The sequence below is a fragment of the Pantherophis guttatus genome, chromosome 1 (assembly GCF_059756535.1).
Source record: "Pantherophis guttatus breed Tessera chromosome 1, ASM5975653v1, whole genome shotgun sequence".
Taxonomy (NCBI): Eukaryota; Metazoa; Chordata; class Lepidosauria; order Squamata; family Colubridae; genus Pantherophis; species Pantherophis guttatus.
Window position 1 is genome coordinate 20066427 of NC_142063.1, and position 19652 is coordinate 20086078.

At 44.1% G+C, this 19652-nt stretch overlaps 1 protein-coding gene across 1 annotated transcript in view; it reads right to left on the reverse strand.

The window, feature by feature from the left end:
• Window positions 1–5015: 5015 nt before the first annotated feature.
• The window catches only part of LOC117677469 (cartilage intermediate layer protein 2), a 33429-nt gene continuing 18792 nt past the window's right edge, over window positions 5016–19652 (reverse strand). The window contains exons 5-9 of the mRNA XM_034437671.3: window positions 18489–18647; window positions 15286–15600; window positions 13224–13332; window positions 10028–10185; window positions 5016–9067 (exon numbers count right to left, since the gene is read on the reverse strand). Coding sequence (XP_034293562.2) covers window positions 6678–9067; window positions 10028–10185; window positions 13224–13332; window positions 15286–15600; window positions 18489–18647 — 3131 coding nt within the window. The 3' untranslated portion in view covers window positions 5016–6677. The remainder of the gene's footprint in view (window positions 9068–10027; window positions 10186–13223; window positions 13333–15285; window positions 15601–18488; window positions 18648–19652) is intronic.

The window sequence follows — 19652 nt, forward strand, 5'->3', positions numbered from 1 at the left end:
TTTACTGAGAAGGAAACAAGGGAGTTGGTGGAAATACAGTTGGCTGCGGATGACAGCTGCCAAAGGAAATTGAATTGAGAATGGAGCAGAGATGCTTGCCTAGTGAATTTAACCCTTTCTGTCCAAACTTAAATCAGGTTTTTTCTCTCTCTGCATTCCTTCCATTCATCTCTTCCGTCTCCCTCCAATTAATCCTTTCACTTGCCAATGTAAATCCTGCTCTTTTTTTTTTTTTTTTGCTGTTTCTCTCGGAAGGAAATTTATATTTCAGTCTATAAGAATGGTTTTGTGTGTGAGAAAGGGATTGATATACTGTAGATGACAGAGGGAAAATTGATGTTATAAAATGGATATTTTCATTTTCGGATAATTAGCACTTGTGTCACTATTAAGTCGACAGAATTTTGCCTTATCCTGGTCTTCCACAGCTTCTGGCAGGCTGTACGTGTGCATATCAGGGGTGGGTTCTACTTACCTTTACTACCAGTTCGCAATGGGGCAGCGCACGCGCGCTTGCTTTGCTCGCTTGCGTGCACGCTCTTCTGCGCATTCGCAGAACCATTTTGATGACGTGAGGGTCAGTGGGCGGAGCCTCCCACCGGTTTTACTACCGGTTCTATAGAACCGGTGCGAATCGGGGGCAACCCACCACTGGTGCATATATGTACACACATACACAAGTGTGTCACATGTATACCAGGGGTGGGTTCTACTTACCTTTACTACCGGTTCGCAACGGGACCGCACACATGCGCAGAAGCTTCCTGATGACATCGGGGTCGGTGGGCAGAGCCTCCCACCGGTTTTACTACCGGTTCTTGTGAACCGGTCTGAACTGGGGGCAACCCACTACTGATGTACACATTTCTTTGATGGGTGGGGGAAATTTCTAGAACTAGTTTCAGTTGTAGCTGGCCGTCATTGATTGTGTTTTTATAATTTTATTTTTAGCATTTTTATTTTGAACTGGTCTGTGACTGCATAAACTTTATCTGTGGAAGAAGATGAGCATTGCATGGGGTTGTTACTGAGATAATAGTCGCCATCTGCCCAGCCCATTTCCCTATTTACTGCTTCTTACATGATCTTGGAACACAATGTTTTGCTCGTACTGTAGCACAAAAGTGTTTTAAAATGTATTTGGAAGCCTCTTCAAATAAACACAGATAGTCCTCAACTTATGACCATAGTTCCATCGCTAAACAAGGCAGTTGTTAAGGGAATGGTGCCCAACTTTACAACCTGTTTTGCCACAGTTGTTCAGGAAATCACTGCAGTTGTTAAGTGAATAACCTGATTTCCCCCACCCACCCACGTTGACTTTGCTTGTCGGAAGCCAGCTGGGAAGGTCACAAATGGAAATCATGTGACCCAGGATGCTACAACTGTTGTGTATAAAGTTAGCACCCACCCCTCTCCTAGAAGAATTAAATATTTTGAGAAATATTTTAAAAAAGGCAGAATGTTATATCTCCCTAAAGGAGAAAGATGCTCCTGGAAAGCAGCCCCCACCTTTCTTAATAGCCCCAGCAGGACTGGGCCAGCCTATCTACAAGACAAAAGACCTTCAGCTCTAGGGTGATGGGATTAAGACATGACCCTCCAGGACATAATAGGATTATCTAGCAGCAGGGCTTACTGCATTACAAAATCTCCTAAGGACATTGCATCAGCCCAAGCTTCAACCAAACTTATCCCAGACAAGCTCCTAGGATTTGTACATGGCCTCGTGGGAATCTGACAACAGCCAATAGAATACATGTTCTTGCCCAGAAACAGGAAGCTCAAGGGCAAGGCCCAAGAGAAGGTATATATAACTCTCATTCTCAACTTCATGTGGTCAGCTGCCCAGAACCATCCATGTCCTTTTGCTTCATCAATAAATGGACCCTCTTTCCAATCAGCCTCCAGCCTCCATTTTGTCTCCAGTGTCTTTCTCCTGGCTTGGAACTGAACCAGATGGATATTTCTTCCAACAGTTGTAAACACATGGCAGTTGCCGAGCACCCATGTGACCGTGGATCATGTGACTGTGGGGATGCCGTGGTGGTTGTAAGTGTGAGGACTGGTTATAAACCACTTTTTTCAGTGATGCTGTAACTTCGAATGGTCACTAAACAAATGGTTGTGAGTCAAGGACTATCTATAAAGAGAGATAAGGGCAGAAAGCACAGCAAACCCCTAAGGGAGGTATCCAAAAGCATCTTTGCACACCTGGGCATTGAAATATCTGCCCGTGCTGCATAAAAGGGCAATATTTGTGAGTCCCCACCACTGTGTGTTCTCTTTTCTTCTCTTTTTAGCCTCCTCTCTCAGCTAGCAAGCACCACCTGGCCTTCAGAAACCAGCAAGCATTGTTGGCATCTGGGTGAGCCGTTGTTCCTTTGTGGCGACAAAGAATGCCAGCAACCGAAGGCAGCCAACAACTTGTACATTTGTATTGGGTTTAGGCCACATGTCAAGGCAGGTAATAGCGGTTAGCATTTGGCAAGAACAATGGGGAAGCTGGAATGGAGCGAGTGGTTGATTTTGGTCCTTCCTCCTCTTTTGTGCTATTGTAGGTACAAGAGCAGCTGAGGCCAACTCAAGAGCTTTCCAAGCACCAGGAATTTGCTGCCTTCTTCCTCTTAACACCCTGGCCTGCTTTTCTCATTACTGCTCCTGGATAAACAGAGCAGGATGGAGAAACGGAGGCACGGAGGATGCCAAACCACAGGCTCTGAGCTTAGAGGTGTCTTGTAAAGCTCGGTTCCTTCCACCCGGCCGAGGTGGACAAGCAGGCACGTTCCTCTGTTTGGAAGTGGGGGGTGTTCAGTTGTGCTGAATTTCCAGGGAGGAAAATGTCTAGCTGAAACCAATCCATGCTTACTTTTTTTTCCTCCAAATGTAGCCTAAACAGGTTTTTTTGGAAGAGAGCAAGTCTCTGTTGGGACTTTTTTCCATGAATAATATTAAAAAAAGAAACAAAACTGACTTTTTTTTTTTTTTTTACTGATTGAAAAGCCTAAAGCTAGGGGACCAAAGATAGCTGGACGTATACAGGTGGTCCTCGACTTACGACCACAATTGAACCCAAATTTTCCGTTGCTAAGCGAGACAGCTGTTAAGTGAATTTTGCCTCATTTGACCAGCTTTCTTGCCACACTTCAAGTTAAGCGAATCACTGCAGCCGTTAAGTTAGTAGCACACTTGTTAAGTGAATCTGGTTTCCCCCTTGACTTTGCTTGTGAGAAGGTTGCAAAAGGAATAGAATAGAATAACAGAGTTGGAAGGGACCTTGGAGGTCTTCTAGTCCAACCCCCTTCTCAGACCCTATGCCATTTCAGACAAATCCAACATCTTCTTAAAAACTTCCAGTGTTGGAGAATTCACAACTTCTGGAGGCAAGTTCTCCACTGATTAATTGTTCTAACTGTCAGGAAATTTCTCCTTAGTTCTAAGTTGCTTCTCTCCTTGATGATTTCCACCCGTTGCTTCTTGTCCTGCCCTCAGGTGCTTTGGAGAATAGCTTGACTCCCTCTTCTTTGTGGCAGCCCCTGAGATATTGGAATACTGCTATCATGTCACCCCTAGTCCTTCTTTTCATTAAATTGGACATACCCAATTCCAGCAACCGTTCTTTATTTGTTTTAGTCTCCAGTCCCCTAATCATCTTTGTTGCCCTTCTCTGCACTCTTTCTAGAGTCTCCACATCTTTTTTACATCGTGGCAACCAAAACTGAATGCAGTATTCCAAGTGTGGCCTTACCAAAGCATTATAAAGTGGTATTAACACTTCACGTGATCTTGATTCTATCCCTCTGGGATGGCATGACCCCAGGACACTGTAACCGTCATAAATATGAGTCAGTTGCCAAGTGTCTGAATTTTGATCACATGACCATGGGGATGTTGCAACGGTCGTAAGTGTGAAAAATGATCATAAGTCACTTTTTTCAGTGCTGTGACCTTGACTGGTCACCCAACAGTTGTCAATCAAGGACTACCTTTAACTGCAAAAAGCGGAGAATTAAGAAATTGCCACCGCCTCTCATGTCCAAACAATCCAGTCACATGTCCTCCTTGATAACATTTGGTTTACTCTTGTGGAAACAAGGAAAAAAATTACCGTAAACACAGGTCTACTAATCTTCTATTTATCTATCTATAAATGGCTCTGTGTGTGTCTATGTGTGTGTGTGTAGAAAAAAATATTGGGGGGGGGGAAGACACTCCATCACCCCTCGCGGTGTGTGTTCTGTTAAGATACATTTTAAGTGCCTTAAAATGGCTTCTACTGTCCTGCCTTAAAATGGCTTCTACTGTACAGCACAGTGAAGTTGCCATGGTAACGGCTTCACAGTACTCCACAAGGGGGCTCCCTCTGGTAAGGGGGAAAATCCAACATTAGAAATTACATTTGCTCCAGACATTTTCAACAAGGCTTTGATTATTCTTGAGGACAAATGTATGGCCATGATCAATAAAACATTACTGCAACTCGGCCTGCCTGTACCACTACAAAACCGACATGACGTACTTCACGCAGATTACATACGAGAAAAGAACTACAACGTCGAACAGCTTAGTGCATATATCGCGGACAAGAAGCCATTTCTAAATCAAGATTTTAAAAAAGCACACCAAATGATCATGGATCAACTACCAAAACAACAAGGTGGTATCATTTTACTTGATGCTTCTGGGGGCACAATTAACTAATTTAATTCTCGCCGAAATCAGGGCTCAGGGTGAAGTTGCTCTTCCTGTCTAATAAAGGATTGGGATAAATAAATACCCAGGCAATGCCGGGTTATCAGCTAGTAATGAATAAAACAGGACCATATATTTTGCAATAAATAACTTAAAGCTCTAACATAGCTTCCTGGCTGCAGAGAAGCAGGAACCTCTTGTGAAGGAAATGCTTATCATCCCATTGCTTCTCCTTGCCTCCTGCCCCTTCAATTCTCCATCTTCAAATCCAAACCTTGACCCAAATTTTGGGTTCCCAAATCAGATGGTCCAAAGATGAAATATTATGAGCAACCCTCTCTTATTTTATTAATATCTAAAGACATAACAGAGCAGGATGAATAAGTACTGTAGTGTGTTTTTTCAATATTTTATTATACTTTCCCACATCCCCATCCATAATACCTATTATAGGTATGCATTTGTTAATAAAACATTACAAAAAAAAGGCAATTTTGGTATCGTATGATGGTCCATATTAAGATTCTTTTGTTGTTGTTGTTGTGTTTTAGCTGTGTGGTTAAACACCACACAAAAAAGATTCTTGCCAAATAGCACATACATTGGTTTTTCTCAGCATGAGGCTATCTGAAAAGTGCACAAAGAACCTCAAAGAACAAAAAAGTGGACAATTCCCAACACTTTCCTGTGGAGATTCTTTGTGCGCTTTCCAAATATCCTCAGGCTGAGAAGATCAGTGTAAGTGCTATATGATAAGAATCTTTTTTGTGTGTGGTATTCACCCACATTACTAAAACACAACAACACAAAAAAGAACCTTGGAAATGGTCCAACAATGCATACGTTCTGATATTAATTTAGACCTTTTCTGAGAAATAGACATTTGAGTTTAATAACAAGGAAATGCTGTGGTTTTTAAGCGAACCCATTGCAGTGTTTGCAGCATCCTGGAAGTAAATACTGGTGGGTGGGTGGGTGGATGGGGAATGTAAATTATAGTCATGTGGCCACAGAATGCTGCAAATGGCCATAAATGCCAGTCAGTTGCAAAGGGCCCAAAATGCGGTCACATGATTGTGGTGAGTGTCCTGGGCGTTAGAATTTTGAATCTGGGTCTTAATTCCCCTTTTCAGAGTCCGGCGTGGTGTTTGTATGCTGATTCTGTAAACCGCTTAGAGAGGGCCGTAAAGCACTGTGAAGCGGTATATAAGTCTTAAGTGCTATTGCTGTTGCTATCGTAACTTCAAACAATCGCTAAGCAGCCAGTCATAAGTCAAGGACTGCTTGTAGAGTGCTTCACTGCTGCTTTGTGTTGATGACATGGGACTGACAGGAAGATTGTTAAACTGCAAAGGCAAGAGATGCTCCGTGTGTGTTAAATCTCTAGGAATGTCCATTGAGCAGTGATGCAAAAGAAGGCAAAGAAATGTGCCAATAGTAGAAACAAAAATGAAAAGAGCTAGTCGTGCGTACTTCGGTTCTGAATCAGGCTGCAGCTAAATTGTAATCCAGGAAAAATGGTGAGCAGAGCAGAAAAGAGAACGGATAAAGGAATGTTACATGAGAAACCATTTTCCTTAGAAAAATGTAGAGTACAATAGCATACACTTCACCCAGGATGGGACTGTCCAGTTGAAACTCCACCCGTTTTACAATATGCATAAAAGGGGCTGGGCTTTGATTGCATAGGGATGGGAGCCATCTTGACTTTGACCCCCTATGAATGCCCCTGCAGGTGGTATAGTAGTAGTTTAGAAGTCTCAGGACACAGCAGGTCTACAATTGGGACCTGGAAGGAAGGTTTATCACATCGGATTATGGAGATTGGCAGAAAGTACTTTATGATGTGGTACATTTTAAGATGAATTCTGAAGGCTGTGAGAATAAAACCTGCTACAGTGAGTCTTGCCCACTTAGATACCCATCCTGAGGAGCTGCAGAGTGCGGTTGGATCACAAAGATTAACAAATGTTTCTTCTTGCTGCTCACTGTTGGATCAGAGAAGTACCCACCCTTCTTCGGCGGCTGGGACGGCGCTGTGTAGAAAACACGGTCCGTAATCCAGTTGGGTAAGCCACCACTTGAGAAGGGCCCCGGAGTTGTTCGTTGGCGCTCATCTCGCGACGCATCTCAGTCAGCGTCTGGGACGGGGATTCAAGCAGGCGTTGGAAGAAGCTCTTTGTCCCAACTGGCTTTTCGTAACAGGTAAAAGTCAGAGCTGTGCCCTGATCGGACTTCATCTCACGTGAAAAGCCGTCCGAGGCGCCAGCAAAGCAGCGCCCAATTGCAATCTCCTTGGCAAGGTGTGGATTCTGGTCAGTCACGGTGTAGATGCCATAGTTGTGCCCCAAGGGATCCACTGGCGCCAACATGGTGAAAGCCATAGTGTCATTATTTTCCACTACAGGCGGGTGACGGCTTAGATACTCCCTCAAGTAGCTGTTGACAGATGTCCGGTGGCAGCTCCCTTGTGGGATGACAGATACTATAGTCCTGTCCACCATTCCTTGGTCAAACAACATCCCACTGCATTTGAATTCAACGCAGGCTGCCGAGCTGTTATGTATCTCCACGTCCCGGATGCTACGGGAATCTCTTAGGCCATACAGTTGTCCCCGAGTCATTGGATGACTGCCACCCACATTTCGTGACCTCACCATGTATTCGTATGGCCCATTAATCTTCACTTTGATGTAGCAGGCCCGGAATTCTTGAGGGTTCGGCCACCAGGAGAGGTAGTCTCCCGTCCAAGTGGTCAGGTCAGTCTCTTTAAAAGGCACAACGTTATATTCATACTTGTCCACCTCCACTCGGTAAAATCGGAAGTGGTTGGCTGTGACGGGAGCCTGATCACAATCCTTCAGATTTCGATAGGCATAAATGGGCCCATTGGTCTCATCGATATTGTTCTGGTTGGGTTTGGCAAGATTGATCCTGAAAGCTGTCTTCTTTAGGGCAGGGTCCTCATGGTCGGCTCTCTGGTAGCCAAGCTTGTTGAGGTAAGGCTGAGAAACTCCTATAGCTCGAGGGTTGAGCGTTGGGCTTGAAGGAACAGCCTCCAGTTCCTCTCCTCCCATGGTTGCTGTGACATAGGCCGTGTAGGCATCAGCCCTCTCGCTATCGCAGAAAGCAGGTAAACATGCACCATTGGGACCTGTCACCACACTGTCAAATCGACCCCAGGCCCGAGGATTAGAAGGGTAACCAGGTCTGGGCTCAAGATTGACGAGAGTCACAACCACTCCCTCTAGCTGCTCACTAGGGTAGAACTTTTCATTGATGTATGTTCTGACTTTGACGAAGCAGCGACGGCTTTCTGCAACATCCAGATTGAATAGGCGCCTTTCCCGGACTTCCAAGTTGCCAATCAAGAAATTTCTCTCCTCCCGTTTCTTGCGTTTCTTCTTGGCCAGCTTGAGAGATGCTTCTTCCTCCCACAGGCCTGTTATAGGATTGAGGGACCAGAGTTTCATTTTCTCTGTATGTTCCAGAGTTTTGATGAGGTCAGTGTCCATCTTTATCTCCACCCGCCCGATTTCTAAGCCCCGGCGTGTTTCTTCTTCCCAGAAATCCATTGAAAACATGCCATATGTCCTGAGAGGGAAGAGATCTCCTTCGGCATTGATGAAATTCAGGTCACTGGAGGCAGTGCTCACTGTACCAATGTCCCGTGGATCCACAAAAGTAATGCTTGCCTTGACAGTCCCATTGTACACCTGCCCATCAGATCTGAAGAAAGAGCCAGGTGGGATGACTATCTCCCCAATAGGATTTTCTCCAGCTACTTCTCCCAATGGAATAGTATTAGATTCCAATGATGGCAGGTCAACGGGCTTCTTCTTCCTCATCAGTTTGACTTCTTGGTAAACAGCCCCTCCACGTTGGTCAAGTGGGAAAACCTTGACAGCGTCTACAAATTTCTGCAGCCGATCCACAAACCTGACCACAAGTCTCTCTGTGTCGGGTGGCACCTCTATGGTGAATGTGCCTTTATACCCAGTGAAGCCAATTTTCTCTGCACCCAGATAGATCTCACCAAAGCGGAGAGGTTCGCCATCGTCAGCGGCTGATGCTTTGCCCCGAACCAGGACTTTGGGCCGAGTACAAATGGTACAACCACACTCTGCAACCACTTTGACGGGAAGGATGTAACCCGTGCAATGGATCTCCTTCACTTCCATGCGTTGTGTCCCACAACAGTGCTGAGTAGCATCTTCCTGGCACCTCAGGCCATCTGAAGAGTTTCCAGCACAGGGAGTACTGGGGCAATGACCAACATTGTAAAAGTGGGAACCTGTTGCCTCTTGAAAACAATCATCAGGGAGTTTTATGAGGTATTCCTCTGGCCGGGCTCTACATGCTGGAACATCTGGACCTGAAAGAAGAATGAGAGGATGAGATTAGAACTGCTAAGACCCAGTTATACTAGATTTGTGATGTTTAGCATATGAATAACAGGCAAAAAGGGGCTGCTGTGATATCACAAAGAGGTAGGTAGCAAAGAATCCATCTTGGCAGAGAGGCTTCTCAGTCCATCTTTTGTTCCTGAGAAGGGAATAGAATAGAATAGAATAGAATAGAATAGAATAGAATAGAATAGAATAGAATAGAATAGAATAGAATAGAATAGAATAGAATAGAATAGAATAACAGAGTTGGAAGGGACCTTGGAGGTCTTCTAATCCAGCCCCCTGCTTAGGCAGGAAACCCTACACCACTTCAGACAAATGGTTATCCAACATCTTCTTAAAAACTTCCAGTGTTGGAGCATTCACAACTTCTGGAGGCAAGTTGTTCCACTGATTAATTGTTCTAACTATCAGGAAATTTCTCCTTAGTTCTAGGTTGCTTCTCTCCTTGCTTAGTTTCCACCCATTGCTTCTTGTCCTGCCCTCAGGTACTTTGGAGAATAGTTTGACTCCCTCTTCTTTGTGGCAACCCCTGAGGTATTGGAACACTGATATCATGTCACCCCTAGTCCTTCTTTTCATTAAACTAGACATACCCAGTTCTTGCAACTGTTCTTAATACTGCATATTACCTCCAGCACCAAGAAAGATTTCAATCTAAAGATTTATGGGAATCCTGTAAAATTCAACACTGAACTCAAAGGCACAAACACACAAAAATTATTATGATTTTTCTTTATGAGCTGCCCAGAGTTGCAGGTGGGTGGGCAACTTTAGGAATCAAAATAAATAAGGCACGCATTATGATTCATATTATACCACAGTGGCTATATTCACCCAATACTGAGCCAAGCTCAAACAAACCACACTATCCCGAAAGCAGATATTTCAAGAAGGCCCTGTCACAAAAAAATGCAGCTACTTACTTATTACTGTCAAATGGGCAGCAGAGGATTTGATTGAACTGTGGTCATTGCTGGCTTTGCAGTGGTATAAGCCAGCTTGGTGAGTTCTCAAATCACGTAACACTAAGCTCCTGCTGTAATTGTATGTTTTCCAGTTCAGAAGCGTTCCATTGTGATACCTAGAGAAACAGAAGAAGGGGATGGAAAGAGGCGGAAAGAAAAAAAAAACCACTTATATTTGAATTGGCAGCAATTAATTTCTTCCTTGGTCAGTTCCATACACTGTTTCCATTCCCAAAACTTCAAAAGTAAGTTTTCATTAAACCATCACTTTTTTGTGCATGACACACTGAGATTTTAGGATGAGGCAAATAAATGTAAGGATTGACACAATCGAGTTCCTACTTAAGCAATCTTTCCTTTATTTTTGAGAGAAAGTGATAAGTTGGAATACAAAATAGATTTATTACATTTAAGGGGGTTGGACTAGATGACCTATAAGGTCCCTTCCAACTCTGTTAATCTGTTAAATAAGTTTAAAATACAGTATGTTACTATTTCTAGTAACTCTTAATAGACTTTTGCACATTAGGGCTGAATTATGAGTTTTTATGTCTATGGAGATTCTCAATCATCCCAATCATGGTTGTCCCCAAAGGGCTTTTTCAAAAGGCAACTGGACTTTGTTTTTCCTTGAAGACATTTTGCTTCTCATCCAAGAAGCTTCTTTAGTTTCACTGAAGTCAGAACTGAAGAAGCTTCTTGGAAGAGAAGCGAAACATCTTCAAGGAAAAACAAAGTCCAGTTGCCTTTTGAAAAAGCATCTTTATGAGTTTTTATAATTTGATTTTTTATTATAAGGGGTGATATGGGAAGAAGAGACCTTCTTATTAAAATATTAGAGAGGGTTTTAAGTTTCTGAAATTTATACCTGTGTTTCCCCGAAAATAAGACAGCCTTATATTTTTTTGAACCGTGAACTATGTGCTTGACCTTATTTTTGGGGAGGTCTTATTATTTTGGGGCGCGTGGAGCAAGATGGGGCTCCTCTTGCTGTCTTACTTGATTTCCAGCTCTGTCTCCCTAACCCTAACCAGAGGAAATGGTGGGGACCAGCTGCGCATGCATTTAAATATTTTTGGGGAGGGCTTATTTTCAGGGAGGGGCATATTTTAGCGCATGCCCTCAAAAGGCCAATTTGGCTTATTATCAGGGGATGTCTTATTTTCGGGAAAACAGAGTACTTGTCTGGAGGGAGTGGGCAGTCATATTTTATATATTTTCTATTTTTTTCTCTTTGCACTTCTTTTTCTTCACTTTTTACATTTTTCTTCATTTGTATTAGCCTTTTATCTTTGAATTGGTAAACTCTAATAGAAAAAAGCTCCGCTCCTACTGACTATATGAATATGTATATTCTTGGCAGCAAAAGCTGCTTGGGTCATTCGCTGCTCTCTGGGATGTATTTCACTTCCCAAATCCAAAACAGTCCTTGGACTGTAATGTTTTCCAGACTAAAAAAATGTATCTAGATAAAGCCTCATTTCCACCCATCATCCTCACCTTTAGCTCACCCTGCTGTTGGTTTTGAATTTTTTTTTTAAAAAGAGTCATCATTCCATTTAGAAAGCTTGCTAAATTGATGGTATGGCAGTAGGGCAGATCAGGTTGAACAGAAAAGGAACAGAGCCAAAAAACCAGGTGTTTCAGTCTTTTGTTATCCTGGCTTCGAAATTGCTTTTACCTCAGTTGAACCTACAACTTGAAATGTTCTCCAATCCTGTGTGTGTGTGTGTGTGTGTGTGTGTGTGTGTGTGTGTGTGCGTGCTTGTAGCCACAAATGCACACATAAAGAGTTCCTTTATTTTTTACATGGGATGTTTTGGTGACGTTTTCAAAAAGGCTTTGATCCATGTTCCCCAATTGTATAATCTCAACTTTTTATGGTCTTGTTTTTCAAAGAAGTTTATATGGAATAGTTTAATGTATTTGGCCCTATAAAACCTAGCTGGGTTTTGGAGAGATAAAGGCCAGTTCTTACTGGCAGCCTTTATTGGACTCAGAAGTGGCTGAGGCCAGAGACAACAAATGTAATGATTGATCAGGGTGTCCCAAGTTTCCACAAATGTCTTCTGGCATCTACTGAAAAGTTGTTTTAGACTAGAGCAGGGGTCTCCAAACTTGGCAACTTTAAGACTTGTGGACTTCAACTCTCAGAATTCCTCAGCCAGCAAAGACTTGTGGACTTCAACTCTTCAACTTCAAGTCTTAAAGTTGCCAAGGTTGGAGACCCCTGGACTAGAGGGTCTCAGGTGAGTGACAGGTGTCATGATAGACTGACATTAATTTTTAATAGTTCATTTTGGGGCTTATGTTTAATTGACCTGATCCTACTCTGTTTGCTTGTTTTCTAATCTGATGCTCTTAAACTTCTGAGAGTCTTGATTCAGAATGGCAAGTTTACATTTGAAAAAAGAAATACATTTGAATTTTGCTTTCCCCATGAAATGTTAGACCTGCCAATCTTCCTCAGCCTGAAATCTGGGCTGCAAAAAAACAGTTGGTCACCAGATGGCAGCAAAGAGATGCAGAAAACTCTAACTTCGCTTCCACCTGTCAAGGGATCCAGTTTTTCCTGTTTGCTAGCACCAGCCTCAGTCTTCTCATCTGCAAAATGGTGCATAGCACTGACATCATACAGGGATGTCTGTTGGGATTATTGCTGGATAATACACAAGAAGTTCCTGTTTAAAAACAAGAGCGAGTAATGCAAGTTCCAAGGTTGTGATTGCAACTTCCTCTCACAAAGACAGGACTGTACGGCAAAAATGATAATAGCAAGAGAAAGTAGTTGAGGACTCCTTTTTTTATTCCCTTCATCACTTCAGCTTTTTACCATGTTTCCCCCAAAATAAGACCGGGTCTTATATTAATTTTTTCTCCAAAAGACGCATTATGGTTTATTTTCCGGTTAGGTCTTATTTTGAGGGAAATACAGTACTAAATGCCTCCGTCTGCTGACGATCTTAACTGGGGCTTATTTTGAGGGATATGGCTTATATTACGAGCATCCTGAAAAATCATGCTAGGGCTTATTTTCCAGTTGGGTCTTATTTTCGGGGAAACGGTATTCCCAGAGAATGAGCCAGACACAAGTTCAAGTTCCACTATGAGTTTTTCCTCTGCTCTCCTTAATTCCACCTTCAGCATGACTCACCAGTAATATTTTTGGGGTTCAGGGGTGCCTTGGGCTCTGCAGCAGAACCTCACTTTTTCTCCAACCATCCTCACTTTTGATTCAGGACTGGTCACCATGTAAAGTTGTTCTGCCATGGATGGGAAAGGAAAGGGAAGGGAAAGGGAAGGGAAGGGAAGGGAAGGGAAGGGAACGGAAGGGAAGGGAAGGGAAAGGAAAGGAAAGGAAAGGAAAGGAAAGGAAAGGAAGACAGAAGGGAATGAAAGAGGGAAGGGAAGGGACAAACAAAAATATTAATCTGACAAAAGTATGTTTGTCTCACCAAAACAGACAATTTATGGATGATGAGTTTTCCCTTCATCTTCCTTCAGTGTTTTACGGGTTTGCTATGCCTCCAAATTGGCTAGCCGACTTCCAATTTAGCTGGGACATTTCCAACATTAATTCCAGAATTGAGCCATGTGTAATTTGTCAGTTTTTATGACGTTCAAGGAAGTGTTACACAACAAAGTTTACATCTAGCAGATGCAGTCACAGCATATACTGTTTCACAAGGTCAGGGGATTCAGCCTGCTTTTAGGGTTGCCTCACTGGCCAATCAATTGAAAAAAAATGGGTTAATTCAGTTAGCCGGGTTCAGTGTCTTTGACCCAGGGTTCAGTTGAAATGCCCTCTACCCAACTCTGAGCATAAACTCTGCTGCCCTCAGTGCCAGTTCCAGTGTTGCCTCTATAGCAGTGATGGCTAACCTTTTTGCCATTGCGTGCCAAAAACAGGGGGAGTGCGGGAAGGTCACGCCCGCATGTGCCCACACCTATAATTCAATGCCCCCCTGCTCCCACCCCCCGCACCTCCACCGCTTTTGGCACGCGATGGCATGGTGGGCCCAGGGCCCGTTTTTCACCTTCCCCAGGCTCCAGAGTCTTTCTTGGAGCCTGGGGAGGGCAAAAACAGCCTTCCCCACCGCCCCGGAGAGCCTCCGGAGGCCGGAAACAGCCCATTTCCCTGGATGTTTCCCTGGAAGGCCCAAACATCAGCTGGCGTGCTGGAGCTGAGCTAGGGCAACGCTCGCGTGCCCACAGATATGGCTCCACGTGCCACCTGTGGCATGCGTGCCATAGATTCGCCATCACGGCTCTATAGTGTCTATTGCAGCTTTCTGCCAGATTTTTTCTGCCTTGATTTTTTTGTATTCAGAGAATATTATTGGTTAAGAAGATGCTGGCCTAGGAACCAGGAGACCATGAGTTCTAGTCCTGCCTTAGACATGAAAAACCAACTGAGTGACTTTGGGCCAGTCCCTCTCTCTCAGCCCAACCTGACCCACAGGGTTGTTTTATGGGGAAAATAAGAGGAGGAAGGTGTATTAGGTATGTTTGCTGCCTTGCATTATTTATAAATCATAATAAAGATAAGATTTAAAAAATTCAAATAATTAACCATTAATTATTAGACCCATGGGTTTAGCCCTTTATCAAAATCTGGAACCAACTAATGTCAATTGTAAATGTAACTGTAAATGCTCCAACACTGGAAGTTTTTAAGAAGAGATTGGATAATCATTTGTCTGAAATGGTATAGAGCTGTGATGTTGCCTGGTACGCGCGGCGGTGCCCATTCCTCTTCCAGGTTTCTGGTGCGCAGGCGCACACGACAATCAGCTGGCCTTTGTGCTTGCATCAGTGTCGGAAATCGGAAGAGCTGGTCTTCCATTTTCCAGTGTGAGCATGTGCCCTGGCCAGCTGATTGGCACGTGTGCATGTACAAAGTGCTCCCTTTTTGGCACTCGGTGCCACGCATGCTCCCTTTTTGGCACTCGGTGCTGAAAAGGTTCACCATCACTGGTATAGGATTTCCTGCCTAAGCAGAGGGTTGGACTAGAAGACCTTCAAGGTCCCTTCCAACTCTGTTATTCTATTCTATTCTAATCTACAGGGTGGGTGGGAGCTGCACAGTAAAGCAATCTTCTCATATTTTATTGGGGGGGAGGGCGGCTTCCTTCAGCTTGCAGATCAGGAATAGGTAGTCCTTGACTTATGACCACAATTTTCTCACCCCCAGCCTGTCTCCACAGTTCACTTACCCAGTCTGTGGAGTATGATCTCCACCAAAGAGGTCCCAGAGCCATTGACAACAGGTGAGGCACTACCTGGTGCAAAGCGCTCAAGCTTAGCACTGACGTTGGTGCTATTGCCAGCACAGATGCCACGGATGGCGAACTGACCCCAACGATTGCTTTGGGCCAAGGGGGCGAGAGGCTGGTCTGCGAGGGATATCTGAGCATCGGCAAGGGGCATCCCATCGGCCCTCCGTACAGTGCCCAAGAGTGTGTGGTTGGGACAAATGCAGCCAGTACAGTCCTTGTTGGGGATGCCGATGGCGCAGCTAAGCTGGCAAGCTAGGAAGAGAGAACCAAGAGGGTGCATTAAGAGTCAGGGCTTATTACAGAAGGGTAGGAGCAAATGAGGATGTAAAAAGTTAGCATCCACACCCCTCCTAGAAGAATGAAACATTTTGAGAAATATTAAAGAAGGCAGATAATTATATTTCCCTGGTTGAGAAATGGAGAAACATGCTCTTGGAAAGCAACCTCACCTTTTTAATAGCCCTCAGCAGATGTCAGCACTTAAGAGATAAAAAGCTTATTGAGATCTAGGTAGCTCTATTCATAGGCAAAAATTCCCTGCAGCAAGGTCTCAACAAAGGTAGGATTAGCCCTCAGACACAATAGGAATTGCCCAACAAGCCCCTTCATTGCATCTGTCAAACTTCAACCAAGCTTAGCTCAGACAATCTCCTAGGGTTTGTAAATGGCCCCATGGAAGTCTGACAACAGCCAATAGAATACATGTTCTTGTACAGGAACAGGAAGTTCAAGTGCAAAGCCCAAGAGAAGGTATAAATACCTCCCACTCTCAACTCCATGTGGTCAGCTGCACCAGAACCACCCATGTGATTCTGCTTCATTAAACCATCTTTCCAATCAGCCTCCATGTTTCCATGTCTTTCTCCCAGCTTGGAACTGAACCAGATGGATATTTCTTCTAGCAAGGATTTATAAGGAATTGAGGTCTGCTATGTTTTTATGAGCGATGCAGCAATCTCGAGGGAGGGGCTTCCATAGCAACAGCAATGGAACTTAGACTTATATACCGCATCACTGTGCTTTACAGACCTCTCTCAGCAGTTTTACAGAGTCAGCATTATTGCCCCCAACAATCTGGGTCCTCATTTTACCCACCTCGGAAGGATAGAAGGCTGAGTCGACCTTGAGCCATATCAGATTCAAACTCCTGGAGTGAGCAGTGCAGAGGTGGGTTTCAGCAGGTTCTGACCAGTTCTGGAGAACTGGTAGTAGAAATTTTGAGTAGTTTGGAGAACCGGTAGTAAAAATTCTATTCTATTCCATTTGCCCCCATCTATTCTCTGCCTCTCAAATCCCAGCTGACCGGGAAGAAATGGGGATTTTGCATTAAACTTCCCCTGGATTGGGGACAGAATGGAGATTTTACAGTATCCTTCCCCTGGAGTGGGGTGGGAATGGAGATTTTACAGTATCCTATCCCTGCAGTGCCTACCAAACTATGCCACACCCACCAAGTCACACCCACAGAACCGGTAGTAAAAAAATTTGAAACCCACCACTGGAGCAGTGAGTTAGTAAATATTGCAAAATAAGGAATGCTGGGGTATCTTTCTTCAGCCAAAGCCGAAAACTGCCTGTTATGCCTAACTTGTATTTTTTGTACTTTTTTCCCCCTCCTGTTCAGGGAGAATTTCTTCCCTTGCAGAGGAGAAATTGCTTGACAACCTCTCTCTTCCTAAACTCCTTTTCTTTTGCCTACAGGCTATGCTTCCCTGAAAGCTGCAAATCAGCTCAGCTCTGTAATCACGATTAGTTAATTAGCACCCAGGCCCAGCTTGTGCTGCTATCTGAAATTGCCATGATCCTCCTTTTGTATCCTAAGCTTGCTGGCACCAAGGCAAGCCTTGCGATGTGTATTCGCCATTGTGTGCTTGTAATCTCTTCCTTTTGCAATGAGCAGAAATATAAACACTGATTTCTAATTATCCCCTGAATCAAGGTGAGGATTCGGAAGGCTGGGGGGAGTGGGGAAAAGGCCTCTAAGAGTGGCCCCCTTTCCCCAGCTTTCTGGTGAACTGAATTTGGGGACATGAACCTCCCCTGCTCCTCTGACTAATTGGGCTTGTATCCTCATGATTGACATGGTTAAGCCATTTCTTAATCTTTTATAAGATTTATTAAAGTCCTCGCTTCCCTCCTTTGGTATTGTAGGAAGTTAGCACCCACCCCTCTCCTAGAAGAATGAAATATTCTAGGAAATGTTAAAAAGGCAGAATATTATATCTCCCTGGATGAGAAATGGAGGAACATGTTTTTTAGGCAGGAAGCAGACTCACTCTTAATAGCTCCCACACTCTCAATAGCCCACAGCAGATGTCCGCACTTAAGAGATCTATTCTAGATCTATTCATAAGCAAATGCCCTCACCCAAGATCCAACAAAGATAGGATTAGCCCTCTACCCAGGGGTGAAATCCAGCAGGTTCTAACAGGTTCTGGAGAACCGGTAGCGGAAATTTTGAGTAGTTCGGAGAACCGGAAAATATCACCTCTGGTTGGCCTCAGAGTGGGGTGGGAATGGAGATTTTGCAATATCCTTCCCCTGGAGTGGGGTGGGAATGGAGATTTTGCAGTATCCTTCCACTGCTGCGCCCACCAAGCCACACCCACAGAACCGGTAGGGAAAAATTTTGGATTTTACCCCTGCTACCCATCTAGCAACAGAACTCAGCACATGGCACCTGGGGAGATTGCATCACCCAGCAAGGCTCAACCAAGCCTGGGATTCAAAAGACAACCTACAAAGTTACCCCTGCATGGCCCCATGGGAGTCTGACAACCAATCAGAATACAAGCTCAAATTCAAAGCCCAACAGAGGGTATAAATCTCTCTCTCACCCATGTGTCTTTTTTGCCCAGGACCTCAAAACCATGTGATCCTATCCACCATTAAACCATCTTTTCAAGCAGTCTCCATGTTTCCAGTGTCTTTCTCCCCACTTGGAACTGAACCCAGATGGACATTTCTTCCAACAGTATTCATCCTGCAAATTCTAAATTCAGTGTTCGACATGCAGATTAACAGAAATGTTGCCTTGAAGAATTTGTGGCGGGGACAGCGAGGGCCACAAGAAATATGCATACGAGTCACATACTGTAACTATTGAAGAAAGGTTAAACACAGTCAGAGAGGTTCATTACCTGGACAAGGTATGTTGGCACATATCTTCACCTCCAAGGGACGCCCCACACAATGTGAGTGCTTAGTTTTTTGACAACTTCGACGCCGCACTTGCTTCCCGCCACTGCCGCATGTTTTTGAGCAAGGACTCCAAGCACCCCATTGGCTCCATTTGAGTTCTGAGGGCAAGAGAAGCCACTGGCATTAACAACTGTGCATTTGCCTTCATGGAACAACCTATCTAACAGTTTCTGAAACTGGCATAGCTGACATCAGCCCTACATATTTTTACTTGGACTGAGGCAGTGGTGGGATTCAAATAATTTAACAACCGGTTCTCTGCCCTAATGATTTCTTCCAACAAGCAGTTCGCCAAACTGCTCAGAAAGTTAGGTTTTCCTGAAGTGGTGCGAACTGGCTGAATCCCACCACTGGACTGAGGCCTCTGGAAATCAATAGCTTTGGTGCTCTCTAAGCAGGGTTATTTTCTTGCAAACATTTTATTACCCTGCTAGGTAACATCATCAGTGCTAGCAGTGATGATGTTACCTAGTTGGGTAATGAAACCTCTGCAAGAAACAACCCAACTCAGATAACGCCAAGGACCCCACAGTTCAACCTTGAGCTACAGATGTCTCTCCTATTGGCAATCAATACAGGTAGTCCTCCACTTACATCAGTTCATTTAGTGACTGTTCGAAGTTATAACAGCAATGAAAAAAGTGACTTCACACTTACGACCATTGCAGCATCCCCATGGTCACCTGATGCATTTACATTCGGATGCTTGACAACCGATTCACATTTATGACGGTTGCAGTGTCCCGGGGTCATGTGATTCCCTTTTGCGACCTTCTGACAAGCAAAGTCGACGGAGAAGAAGGATTCATTTAACAACTGGGTTACTAATTTAACCACGGCAGTGATTCACTTAACAAATGTTAAGAGCCCTGGTGGCGCAGCAGACTAAAGCACTGTTATTAACATCAGCTGCCTGCAATTACTGCAAGTTTAAATCTCACCAGGCTCAAGGTTGACTCAGCCTTCCATCCTTTCTAAGGTAGGTAAAATGAGGACCCAGATTGTGGGGACAATAAGCTGACTTTGTATAAATATACAAAAGTATCAAGGCTATTGCTTAACACATTGTAAGCCGCCCTGAGTCTCCGGAAAAGGGGGGCATA